This window comes from Cydia fagiglandana, chromosome 2 (genome assembly GCF_963556715.1).
Source record: "Cydia fagiglandana chromosome 2, ilCydFagi1.1, whole genome shotgun sequence".
Lineage (NCBI taxonomy): Eukaryota > Metazoa > Arthropoda > Insecta > Lepidoptera > Tortricidae > Cydia > Cydia fagiglandana.
In genome coordinates this window covers 24,605,940-24,619,547 of record NC_085933.1, presented here as the reverse complement: position 1 = coordinate 24,619,547, position 13,608 = coordinate 24,605,940, and the positions used below count along the sequence as shown (strand labels likewise).

The window sequence follows — 13,608 nt, the reverse complement described above, 5'->3', positions numbered from 1 at the left end:
GCTAATGGTCCTGGGTTCGAATCCCGGAGAGGGAATTTCTTTTTGTATTATTTTATTTTTTGTTGGGGTCAGGTTTTTAAGAGCCCATCAACGTGCACACTAGCGCCACTGCTGAATACATTAAACTAATTTTTATGTTACTGGATTCGTCAACCTACCCGTTCAAAACTAAAACGGCCGTTTTTGTTTTGAGCTCATAGATTGACGAATCCAGCAACATAAAAACTAGTTTGATGTATTCAAAAGGTACTTAAATACACAATACAGTCAGTAGCGGCCCCTTTTTTAAATACCTGTCGTTAAATTTAAATAATCACGATTATTTATTTTAGCAGTGGTGCTAGTGTGCACGTTGTTGGGCTCTTAAATTAGCATATCACAAATAAATAAAGAAATACGTTATAAGATAATGATTAGGTACTATATTTAAAAATTCGTCAAATATAAAAGGTTACAAAAAGTTACGTATTATTAAGATATAAATATTTTCATTCCTATTAGGATTTTACTGTATATATGTTAGGAGCAATACATATGAATACATACATTGATATGGCAAATGGTTACAAGTTGTTATTACATCTATCCGGTTATCGGACATTTCTGCTCCACAGCTCCACGCAGCGTTCTTGGTCACCGGAAAACTAGTCTGTATATGCAGCAGATACGTGCCCTTTGAGCTTTTTCCAATAAATCATATGACGGGCCAGGATTATATTATTATCTCACGCTCAAGCCATGATTCACTTTCTAAAACAAAATAGTCACAAATTAAACAATATAATCTAACTTCCTAATTACTGACGTCGCTAATTCCTAAGGTCTAAATTTACCAGCTTACTCGTAAACAATGAGAGGTTTTACATCTATGATGGATTTAGATTATAATTTCGGACGCGATATAGCGTCCGCGGAACTTACGGGGATAGTAAGATTAAATTATTATATTTGAATTTGGTAATTAGTACGCTCATTTTTATTTAAAGATTTATATATTTATTACCTTGAAATTATCGCTGTTTCTGGTTTACTACAACGGTTTCCACACACACATTAGGGCTTTTCATAATCCGGATAAGAATTGTTGATGAATTCGCCATTGCCGGATACATAATGCAGCAAGGAAGGAAGAGAGACAACGGTTTAAATTTAACTAATTCTGTGCGAATACGCATTTAGATATGTTGCTCGTACATATGAATATTTTTTATTTTTAAATTAATAGGTAAATAAATATATTTCAAGTGAATAAATCGTTTTATATGAAAATTAATAATTTTGGCGTTAAATGACTTAAATGAGAGCATTGACATTCCAGACTTTTGTCTTGTCTATGTTCTTACCGGCCAGACTCAAATCAAGGCCTATCAAAGAGGCCTATTGACAAAGATTTTTTTTAAATTTTATCAAGGAGGGTAGAGGCACGTCTACCCTTCATAGATTTTATGAACATAGACAAAGACAAACTGAAATAGATATAGACGGTCAAGCAAATCTTGTCAGTAGAAAAAGGCGCGAAATTCAAATTTTCTATGAGATGATATCCCTTCGCGCCTACATTTTTCAAATTTGCCGCCTTTTTCTACTGACAAGATCTGCTTGACCAAGTATAATAAATTTACATATTTCAAAAAATAAATTATAATTTACATATGACTTTGACTACTTCATAAAATACAAATCAAAATATATTTGATTAAATAATTGGATTTGTTCCTAGAAATCGTATAGACAAAGCCAGTTCTAGCAATGTTGCTGTAGTAAAATATTTTTATGGTAATTACTGGCAATACAGCTCTAGAAACGGAGCACACATGTACAATTATGAAGGGTCACGTCATTCCAAGGAAGTCAATAGGCCTTGGGTTATATTCTCTTGGGAAAATACTTCGAAAAATACAGCTTTGAACTGTCAAACAAAGTGAATTAATGATGGATTCATATTTATTAGCGGTTTACATTAATTTCACTTATAACCTTTTGTAAAACAGTGAAAATAACTGTAAATAAGATAAACAAAGTTTACGTACAAAATCATGTCGTTGAAGAAATCGTCATCAGAGGCAATGGATTTAGAAAGTGATTTTTGCGTGTTGCCGGGAACCTCTACAGACGGCTTGCAGCCAGAAGATTATGTATGGGTAGAACAGCAAGACCCAATTTGCCTTGACACTGGCATATCATCAGATACACAAAGAAGCTCTGAAGTAGCTGTATCTACTGACTATATAGAGGGATCGCAGATAAAACACGATACACTAATGACAAATTTAATAGAAGATGCATATGTATATGACTATCATGTGGATCAATATGATTCAACAATCGCAAAACTGAGTCATGATAAGAAAAAATCCAATAAGAAAAAACCTAGTTATAAAAACATTACTGTCCGAAATGCTTCTGGCAGTCCACAAGAGGAAGAAGCATTTAATATTCACATGTTTGATGAACCTACAGCTGAAATACTGAAAAGCATTGTTTCATCAAATAATTATTATAGAGGGAACTTCGGAAATATAATAAATAAAGGGCGAAAATCAGTTGTTATATATGCCTATATATCAAAAAAGGATTATCCAACATGGGACCCCAAAAATGTATGCTACAATCAATAATGAGTATAATAAGCGCTACCGAAATTGGCGGTCTGAACAAAATGTGGTAAAAGTATGTAAACTAAGTGAAGATACGTCAAATAATGAGAGAATATTTCAGCAAGTTCAGAGAGAAAGAGAAAACTTACTTATACTAAATAAAGCGAAATGCAAAGTACCGGAAATGAAGCATTGTAGTCGGAATGTTATTGTTATGAGCCTGGTTGGAACCGATGGGGTCACTGCCCCATCAATCGAAACTCTTGCTACCCAACCTTTGAAGCGGTCTCAACAGATGTACGACACTATTGTGAAAGATATAGAAATGTGGTACAAAACATTACATTTAATTCATGGAAACCTGGTGTCTAAAAACATATTGTTTTGGAAAAACGAAGTCCATTATATAGGATGGTCACACTCTGTTAAGGCAGAACATCCTGTAGCTTTGAAGAAGTTGATGAAAGACTGTTGTTTTATTACTAGGGTAAGTTGAAGTAAGCAACCTATTTTTATTTTATACCTGGGATTCTCAAGTTTTGTCTCAAAAAAGTAATGTAAAGCAAGCTGCAAAAGTGCATCCCCCACTTTATGAATGAACTCCATTCGTGTAGTGGATAAAAGTTCTTTATTCACATAAAATATGGAACAATTAATTCTATGCAAATAAAGAACTTTTACTTACTTACATATAGTGGGTATGCACTTTTGCAGCTGTGTACACAATTACGTATTAAATACATTTAGTTTGCTAGCAAGCATAAATGTAGAAAAGAATATAATGTTGAGTGTCATATGTAATCCTACTTAAAAAATACTAAAAACAAAATATTAACCATAAACTTCTTTTTCAGTTTTTTGAAACCACAGGTGTGCCCGTAAGACACACAAAGAAGTTATTTAAAGTCATTACAGGGCTTAAAGAAATAGATCACTCTGCATTAAGTATAAATCACTCCGAGGACTTGTGGAAAAGCCAGGATTTGACAAATCCCAACAGGATGCCAACCAGCCATACTGATAATCATGGAAGAAACTGTCGCTTTAAAAGATGATGTCTAGTAGATTCAGTAGTTAAGAAGTGTCAAAAATAAGAAAAGTGGAGAGCTGATCAATCTCGTACCTTATTTAGGTCACTCAGCAAGCTTCTGGCCTAAACTCGACTGAAAATAGTTTTAAATATTTCAGTAAAGTTGAACACTATTGTGCAAAGAGAAATTTCCATTCAACTTGAAATGCAATGCAGTCAAAGAAAGATTTAGATATCTAAGTACCTTTAAAATAATACTCCTTTTTCCTGTCAAATTAGAAAGAAGAGAGAAACAGTCAGCTATGAGCTAAAGCTGCTGGTTTGTAACAGTTGAGTAGTTTCGATATTAGTAATTATAATGATAAGATAAATATGAACACCATTGTTCCGAGATGGATGGGAAAGACAAATAGTATATTGATAATGATAATATTATTGGTTCATAGAAATAAAAAAACTACTGAATGGTTCTTAACACAGTTTTATTCTTACACTAATACCTCCCGCCCCTGTCTCTGTCCCTTCTCTCAACCTCACGCCTCTCCCTCCTCTCCCTGTCTCTTTCCTTCTCCCTGTCCCTCTCTTTTTCACGTTCGCGCTCTCTGCGTTCTCTGTCGCGGTCTCGCTCGCGCTCGCGTTCCTTCTCCCTCTCGCGGTCTCGTTCTCGCCGCCGTTCGCGTTCTCTGCTGCGCGAGCGCTCCCGTTTGCGGTCTTTCGGACGGCGATCACGGTCTCGTGATCTGTAATGATAATGATTATTGTTATTCATGGCAATTCTAACCAAAGTTTTCATGAAATAAATAACTAAGTACCTATTCGGACTGGGGTCAAACTACAAAGTTTTTGTGGGGTTGATTGAAAACTCACTAGTTTTAAGGTTCCGTCACACAGGCGCGTTTTCCGGGAGGGGCGTGAGCGTTTTATATGTAAAAGCGGCGCACCCCGCTCACGCGCCGCTAGCAAAACGCGCCTGTGTGACAGAGCCTTTAGCCCCCATTCGCACGGCAGCTTTTTCTACGCGCGTTAAAAAAGCGTTTGAATGACACAAATGGATAGTCATGTATTATGTATTCACATGACAGCGGTGGCGCTTTTTATTAAGCGTTGTTGGATTTTCGACTTTAAGCCTTGGTCATTAAATCGAATTTAGAGTGTGGCCAAATTCAAGAGCTTTTTTAACGCGCGTTGATAAAGCTGTCGTGCGAATGGGGGTTAGGTATATCAAACCTCCTATGAGCCACATGTAACTCCACAAGGTGCATTCAGTCTACCCTTGTATTACAAGTACAAGGTTGCCTTATGGAAGAATTAAATGTCCTGATAAAAATCCGGACATCACCCTAAAAATCCGGACATTTCTTGTAGCAGAGATTTGGCGTAACTTGAACGTCACCCGGCGGCGCGCTGCTCTCTGTGGTGTACTGTATCGCGGATCTACTTTTCCCTTTCCCTTCGCCCGATCCCGTAGCGCCCTGGGCGCGCATTTTATTTTTATAAGGTCATTCCTAAAAATCCGAACACATGCCAAGTCTGGCCCCAATCCCGACAACGGGTCAAAAATCCGGACATGTCCAGACGTATGGCAACCCTAATTACAAGGGACATAGGATTATTTAATAAGAAAGTAATCGATTCATTCTAGAGATATCCAAATTTTGTGACCCATGGTCCATGTCCTCTGCTTCCTTTATGCAGGCCGCTTTGTACGAAATGTATTGTATTAATTTGGCAGTTTATGTAGCCCATATTGACAGGCTTACGGGCCAGACATGGCCTGATATGTTTCATTACATTGTAAAACAAATATTTTCATTCAAAGGAATGGGTTAGTAGAATTTTTTGAACATGAATATTTTCATATCATCACAATACTTTTGTAATGGCATAAAATTGGCAAGAAAGTACTCTTTCAAAAAAAATTGCCCACAAAACAAAACCTGTTGAGACAAATGGAATTTCAATATGACTGGATATAAATAATAATATAATGGAATTAATACACCTCTGAGCAGTAGTGGTGTTTTTCTAACTGCGTGTCGCCTCTTCCAGCCTTCAATCAATACAAAAGCGAAACATATCGTTCCTACTAAGGGGGTCGCGTAATGAAATAGTTTGTAAAACACTGGGCTAGAGGGTATGAGTGTTACATTAATAAAAATATATTCTAACCTTTCTCTCCTCTTATCCCTGTCCCTTCTGTCCTTGTCTCTTCTGTTTTCTTTGGATTCTGGGTCATTATCGTCATCGGAGGGCATATCTTCGTCCAAATCATCATCCAGGGCTGATACTTTAGGCTCCAGCTCGTTGTTTTCCTCCAGTACATGCCTTTTCTGTATCCTAGGCAGTATCACGTCGCATAAACGCTCTTCACGAAGCAGCTCGTCTATGAATTCGTCTACGTGCACTATTTCGAACTGTCCCTGGCGATTCTGACGCCTCAATTTGCGGTTATCGTTGAATAAGGGCTCCAAATACTTGTAACAGTCCACGGACGTTCCTGTGAGGCGCATGTAAAAAGCGCCCAATGCACGCACATATTTAAACTCTTCGTTCTTAATGAACTCGACCACGATATCTTTCTCAGGTTGAATTTGCAGCATTTTGAGCACTAAACATAGAAAAGGAGTCGGGTAAATAAAACCCCCGTGCACGCCGCCGACGTAGCGTAATTCCATCGCTTTGTCCACCAACAACTCTGCTGTAAGAGCGAAACATTCTTCTTTCCAATATTTGGAATCGTATATACGTGCTCTGATGATTTTTTCTATTAAATATTGTGGATTTGTGCCGCGAATTGATTTCGCGTCCTTTACCGTCCGGTTCGCCATTTCTACTATTTTTGACAGCTAGGCTAGGTTAAGAGGAGTCTACACTATGGTCTACACCATAGATTTATAATCTATAAAGACGGTGTCTCAGCGAGCTGTCACTGTTGCCACTTTTGTTTAGTGTACGATTAACAATGAGGCCCACGTTGCTGTAGCCATGTCGATAAAGTCATATCGATAAACTATCGACATTTCTTGCAATTTTAATTTTACTTCAAAGGCTTAACGATACCTAAAATGACCAAAAACGCTTTTATTCTTTATTGTGGTTATCAGATCACAATTTTATAGTCACGCCCCAGCAGGGAACCAAGGGAAAGTTCAGATATTTAATTAAAATTCATAAATACCTCCTAAAATAGGTGTTCCGCAATAATTGAATTATATTATTATATTATAACATATTCATTATCCATTAGCATTTCAATTATGTTTAACGAAGATATTGAAGCTTCAATTAATCGCTATTTCGTTCCGCTGTGTAGCGTTTATCGATATATAACATGATTAAAATCGACTTTTCACATCCCTAAAAGAGCACACATATACGCTTTTACGCACACATACACAGCCTGGGCGCATCAAGAAAGGCAACACTTGATTTGAAGTCCACCTTGTCAACAGTATGGTTGTCCTTTTTTGACAAACGGCATTTTAAAAGAGCGAGGAGAGAGAAATGATACTAGTTGCTGCGTCGTGAAAGAGAACAGAAAACGTTGAGCCCTTGGTCTACACGATTGATTGTTCTCCCAACGGGAAAGATCATCCAAAGAATCTGTAACAGTCAATCAGTCAGAGAAGAAATATAGACGGTCAAGCAAATCTTGTCAGTAGAAAAAGGCGCGAAATTCAAATTTTCTATGAGAAGATAACCCTTCGCGCCTACATTTTTCAAATTTGCCGCCTTTTTCTACTGACAAGATCTGCTTGACCAAGTATAGCAATCTGATTATACTGATGAGTGAGTATTATATTCTTTGATACTGATTTAAAATGACAGCGTTTTACACAAAAATAAAACGCTAATTAAATAACTTACCCTATTCGGAACCTAATAATAATATTGAGAGTGGCAACACTGTTGTCGGTCGTATTGTCCTTTTCTAGCATACACGTCCCTCTCTCTCCCACACTCCCACCACACAGCAGTTTGCTTTTTGGCGGTTGTTGCAAAAACAAATTTCCAACTCATTGTCTCAAAATTATACATATTTACACCAGGCAGGATTAAAACTTTAGGTTGCGAATAGGGTAAGTTATTTAATTAGCGTTTTATTTTTGTGTAAAACGCTGTCATTAAACAACTGTACCGCTATTCGGAACCTAATAATAATATTGAGACGTGTTTGTTATCGCCTGGTGGTGGGAAGACGCCAAGCCAATGTGATTATACATGTACTTATTATGTATATGTAATATTATTATATTATGAGTGTTTAATTAATAATGCAGTACACCCTTTATTTTAACACCTGTGAGGAGAGAGGTATTTAGTAAAGCATACAATTTGATATTCCATTATATTATGATACTAACTTAACATTTTATATACGTACTTAATGTACTTATAAATGTTCAAAAAGAATAAGTGAGTCACCACAAGGGTGCTATACTTAATTACTTAAATGTATGTGAAAACTAGGTAAACGAAGATGTGATAAGTCAGTCTACTCTTCAAGGAGCATACACATCTGTTATAAGGAGTAATGTAATTCAAGTATGAAAAGATAAAAATAATAAAGTACTAGAGTAGTTTTTATTTATAAGTCGCAATTATTATCAAATTTGATAATAATTATCTATAATAGTAAAGTAAGCAGTTGCAGGAATATAACAAGGACAGGACCTTTCTTATTTCCAGAATCCCTCGGGATTAAGTAGACGAATATTTTAATTATTCGTTATATCACAATCACCACAAACAGAGTTAATAAAATTAGGTACTTATTGAAATGTCATAGGGAATCACTAAATTTATTTAATGACTGTAAGCCATATACTTGGTTATAGGTTATAGTTATAGCTATAAAATGCATTTAACCTTTTTAAACGCTTTACTAACGAGAACGCAAGTCAGTGTACATAAATAAACCTTGCTTAAAAGTGTGAAGGTTACTATGAGAGCTTAAGCCACAACACTCATGTGTTCACTGCGCTGTGGCACTAGTTATGACGCTTTGTGGTGTTCTTGTGTAGAATTGGTACAGAACTTTATCAATAATATTTGCAGTCATTCTAATTAAATTCATGTTTAGCTATCATAACCTTAATTTTACTCAATAATTTGTATATATGTAGTAAGAGTAGTTTCTTAGTGGTTTACTTTATCTGGTGCCTACTGGTAGACATAAGCCTTACAACTTTATTGGTTCTGACCGCTAAAGTGGCTTAATTTCTGTAAACTATTCATAGACATTGCTTAATTCTGAATATTCAGTTTTCTCTATTCTCAGATACTTAATTCGAAACCCTAGCTCATCGCATAGGTGCTTTTAACCGAAATACAAATTTATGTGCTTATTTCGTGATTTTACATTATTTGCTGTGGGAAACCATAGGGGGTTCCCTACCATTTGCCGGGCGCCTGTGGCCCCAAAGCCAACAGCGCAGAGGCCCTTTAAGAGGGAGCTATTTTATCCAATGCTAGAATCAACACTTTGTCGAATCTATTAGATATTTAGGTATACTTATCCTCCTTATGAACTAAGGATAATTGTTACTTGTTTATATTTCAATATAATAGCAAGATTTTTTTTTTTTTTTTTCCCTTTCTTACAAATTTATTATAAAATATAAATAGGAATATAAAACTAAAACTAACTACAATTAAAATAATTAAAACTAAAAATTAAAAATATCTATCAAAATTTGGTGCCCTCGGGAGGGTGCCCAACACGCAGGCAGCGTTCCCGCGCTGGATTGCGATGGCAATTCGCTGTGCGAGAAAGCTGCCCGCGCGAGGGTCACCCGTTGCCTCCCTCAACCTTTTCCCAAGCTCCTTAAGGAGCATATGTGCGCCTCTGCCCCACGAACCAAGTGTCTCGACGCCAAATAATTCTGAAATATAATATTATTTAATTTGGGCCAGTGTACTTTTGTATACTATATCTCTGGCCTACTACCTACTATAGGTTAGTCTAATAACATCCCGCCTCCTGGGAGGCAATATACAGAGTTCTTGGATATATATTCACGATATCGCTAAGTGTGTGGACCTAGTTTTCCGACACTTGACTGCATGAAATTATTGTGTACATTTTTTACAGGTCTCGAGCAAGAAGGGTACCTATATATAGGTTGAGGTCCTTAACTTGTGAATTTGGTAATAGGAGCAAGACACAGACGGGGTGTAAATTAATTGATCCACCATGTTTCAAGAGATTCATGTGCATTGATGCCTTCAAGTTACACTGTACAGACAGACTATATAACTCTTTTGCAGAGTTTTGCCAACATATTATAATAAATGACTGCATTTGTTTGGGTGTACTTGTTCCACGACAAAAACATATTTATATATATTACAATGTATTTTTGAAAAGTACTCGCCTTTCAAAATAGCTTCGCCTTTTCGCAAGGCTTGCTGCTGTTTCACATTGTGCAAAACAAACAGTATCGCAATGCTATAATTTTGTATAAATTGAGAACTAGAGGGTCATGCCCTAGACGTGACCGCCCAGAAGTTATACTAGAATCGTTCGTGCAAACCATTAAGTCACTGTTTATTAAAAACCTTATGACTGGGTACATTACATTCCCGGTGGGTACATTTGTTAAACGTATAGTATCAAACTATGACGAATAATTATAAGTGAATTAAATGATAACAATATTTGGTCCGTGCATAGAAGCACGTGCCCTTGAGATTAGTGCATGGGTAGTTTAAAATAAACTTAATCTGTGCATAGGAGCACTTACGATCAAGGTGATTCGAATCCTCAAGGTTCACAAGGCAGACATAAGGGTGTAAAATAAAGCTTTCATAAACGCCCCGTTAGGTCAGTTTTGTCTATTTTTATTTCCAACATGCTTGTGCAGCACATGACAATTTTCCTATACCATGCCAGTTAGGGATATAATAATTAAATAGGTAACCTTTGGTAACCTTGGTTATTGGGCCAGTCATCTTAAGCCTAAAAAGGGGGTCAACCTCGGAATGAGAGATAATAAGCTGGAAACTCGTATACACCTTCGTTATGACGTGTTAAAGGTCCTCTTAAAAGTCGACGCATAGATCGTGTGCGCGTCAGAAGTTATTCAAGGTCAAATGTCACAAAAATCGGTTTTTCGCGGATATCAAAATTTCTATGGCTCCGATGTTTTTTACATGTAGGTAAGAATTGTAGAGCATATAATTTGCGACAAATTAGGTATCAAACATTTTTTCATGCGATTAGCCGCTTTCAAGATATACGGCATAGAAGGAGCAGCGGCAGGCCAAACTCACTATGATGAGGTCAATCGTGAATATCGGTGAATAATACCTTCTACAAAGTTATTTAATTATCCTTTATTGATCATATCCAGATTTTAAAAGTTGTCTGTCCTGTAGAAAATATAAAATTAGGACAAATTGTTATTGTAAGTAGTAAGTACCTGCGAAGATATTGGTTTGCCTTTTAGTTCCAGAGAAAATCCAACATTATTCCCATACGCTCCGGATCCAAATTTTTCGAATAAAATATAATAAATATTTTTTTCGACCAAACATTTATATTCAAAGCTTAATAAACCTGTAGAGCTGTTAAATCTTCCACCGATAACTATAGCAGCCCATCAGCGTATAAACCGTACATATTACCATGTACAAACATGGTTAGGGAATGACTTAGAACCCCAAGAATGGGATTGGATGCTTCAAAACGAATTCATGGAGCCAATAACAACAAAATTAGCACCAGCTCCAGATGAGCTACTAAATACCATTTTTTTTATACCACATCGGTGGCAAACAAGCATACGGCCCGCCTGATGGTAAGCAGTCACCGTAGCCTATGAACGCCTGCAACTCCAGAGGTGTTACATGCGCGTTGCCGACCTTTTAAAAACCTGTACACTCCTTTTTTGAAGAACCCATACTGTAGAACCCCCTCGGGAAAACCTCGGGAGGGAGCTCATTCCACAGCCGGAGCGTCCGCGGGAGGAAATTCCTCTTAAATCGCACAGTACGCGACCATTTAGGTTCTAGGGTGTGAGGATGGACACCCTGCCGACGGCGAGCGGTGCGGTGATAGAAAGCGGCCGTTGGCATCATGTCAAATAGTTCCTCAGAGCACAACCCATTGTACAAGCGGTAGAACACACACAAGGAGGCAAAGTCTCTCCTTAGACTTAAAGGTTCAATACCGCTTGTGAGTTTGGGATCATCGACGATTCGCACAGCGCGCCTTTGGACTGAGTCGAAGGGTCCAAGCTGGCATCCAGGTGCTCCTGCCCAAAGGTGACAGCAGTACTCCATATGGGGACTGACTTGCGATTTATAAAGCAGCAGTCTTTGCCCCGGAGTAAAGTATCGCCTCGCTTTATTGAGCACACCGAGTTTTTTGGATGCCAGCGCAGCCTTACCTTCCAGGTGGGTGACCATATTTTGCAATTGTAAAAAGGACTGTGGTCCACACTGTTGGTGCAGAAAATCGAGGTTGAAATGATCTTTAGCTTGTGGCCAGTGCAATGGCAAACAGGCTTGTGTATTAATGCGGCTTCATTGCAAAGCGATCCCGATGAAGAAAGTGCATTTGACCCAGATTTGACAATAGATGATAAATTGATAAAGATGACGTTGAAAATGAAAATAATTGAACCTCAAACGGTAGGGATTTTGATCTTTGTTTCACGGTGCTCGACTACTCTTCTAGACGATTGTAACAAATAAACTCAATGGGATAGAGTCATTTTATCACAGAGTTCCTATGGTCATCTAAGGTCAACATCAATAGATCAGCTTAATCGATTTGAGTTGAATTTTGTAGCCAAGTTTCATAGTTAGGTACATACGAACATCGGGAGTTAAATAAAAGCTTGTGGAACCACTTTCGTGTATGACACACGCATTACTTAAAATCTACCTCTTTCCTGTAGAAATACCTAAAGGCTATAAAGCATAATTTTCTGATTAAACCTGTGTAAAGCCCAAGCCCTCTCACGCTCGAGAGGAGGCCTGTGCCCAGCAGTGGGACGTATATAGGCTGAGATGATGATGATGATGAAAGGGGTACCCTTTTTATATTAAACTATGTAATAAAATCATTACAATATGCACACAAGCTGTTAACTAATGTCCACAGGAGGGGCAACTTTTGTTTCAAAATCTATTTATGACCAACAAGTGTTATTTTAACGATTATGAAACTTTAAATTTATTATTCACAGAGTTTACCAGCTAACCTTGCGTCATAGTGCGTTTGGCGGGCCGCTGCGCCTTCTATGCCGTATATCTTGAAAGCGGCTAATCGCATGAAAAAATGTTTGATACCTAATTTGTCGCAAATTATATGCTCTACAATTCTAACCTACATGTAAAAAACATTGGAGCCATAGAAATTTTGATATCCGCGAAAAACCGATTTTTGTGACATTTGACCTTGAATAACTTCTGACGCGCACACGATCTATGCGTCGACTTTTAAGAGGACCTTTAACACATCATAACGAAGGTGTATACGAGTTTCTAGCTTATTATCTCTCATTCCGAGGTGAAACCCTTAATTTAACTGGGCCATATGTCGTGTACCTACATAGGTAGGTACTCGTAAAAATGTTAACTGAAAGACTAGTGCTCTCGAGGCAAATATAATTTATATTAATTTCTAGTCTGTCATAGCAGGCATAGACTTCAAAGGTTTTTAGATATTCATAGGGCCGCTAAACGGAACCCTTTGTACACCTTGAGCAGGCTGTTTGTGCTCCTGTAATTTTATTTTCACACCATGAGTGATATTAAACATAGCTTATTTCAGAATTGAACCGTAAGCTATGTTGTGTCGTGAGCTTAAGTGAACCTGATTTAATTAGAGTCCACAGATTATCTGGACCTTGGAGGATTGACCACACCTTATTCTAAATATCAATATTCTGCCTGGGCTTATGGTCGAATTTAGGTGACTAAATCTCTTAGTATTATCCATGCCACCCACGTTATGAGGCTTAGCGTCTC

The 13,608-nt window shown here is 37.4% G+C and overlaps 1 protein-coding gene and 1 long non-coding RNA gene across 2 annotated transcripts; one reads left to right on the top strand and one right to left on the bottom strand.

Annotated features, from left to right (window-relative positions):
- The first annotated feature begins 1,751 nt into the window (after nucleotides 1-1,751).
- Nucleotides 1,752-4,097, top strand: LOC134678938 (uncharacterized). Its single transcript, XR_010100266.1, has 2 exons — nucleotides 1,752-3,084; nucleotides 3,452-4,097. It is a non-coding gene; the product is annotated as an uncharacterized LOC134678938 (long non-coding RNA).
- On the bottom strand, nucleotides 4,093-6,471 carry LOC134678928 (pre-mRNA-splicing factor 38). The gene is made up of 2 exons (XM_063537686.1): nucleotides 5,797-6,471; nucleotides 4,093-4,367 (listed from the first exon to the last, which is right to left on the bottom strand). Exons 1-2 carry the CDS (start codon nucleotides 6,453-6,455, stop codon nucleotides 4,121-4,123), a joined length of 906 nt encoding a protein of 301 aa, XP_063393756.1. The 5' UTR covers nucleotides 6,456-6,471; the 3' UTR covers nucleotides 4,093-4,120.
- Nucleotides 6,472-13,608: the final 7,137 nt, after the last annotated feature.

What these genes read in the sequence shown, in the direction of transcription:
- LOC134678928 (XM_063537686.1), bottom strand. Translation starts at nt 6,455, where the DNA reads ATGGCGAACCGGACGGTAAAGGACGCGAAATCAATTCGCGGCACAAAT. An exon ending in AGGGATAAGAGGAGAGAAAG is followed by an intron (nt 4,368 to 5,796) that starts GTTAGAATATAT and finishes TTATCATTACAG; the next exon opens with ATCACGAGACCGTGATCGCC.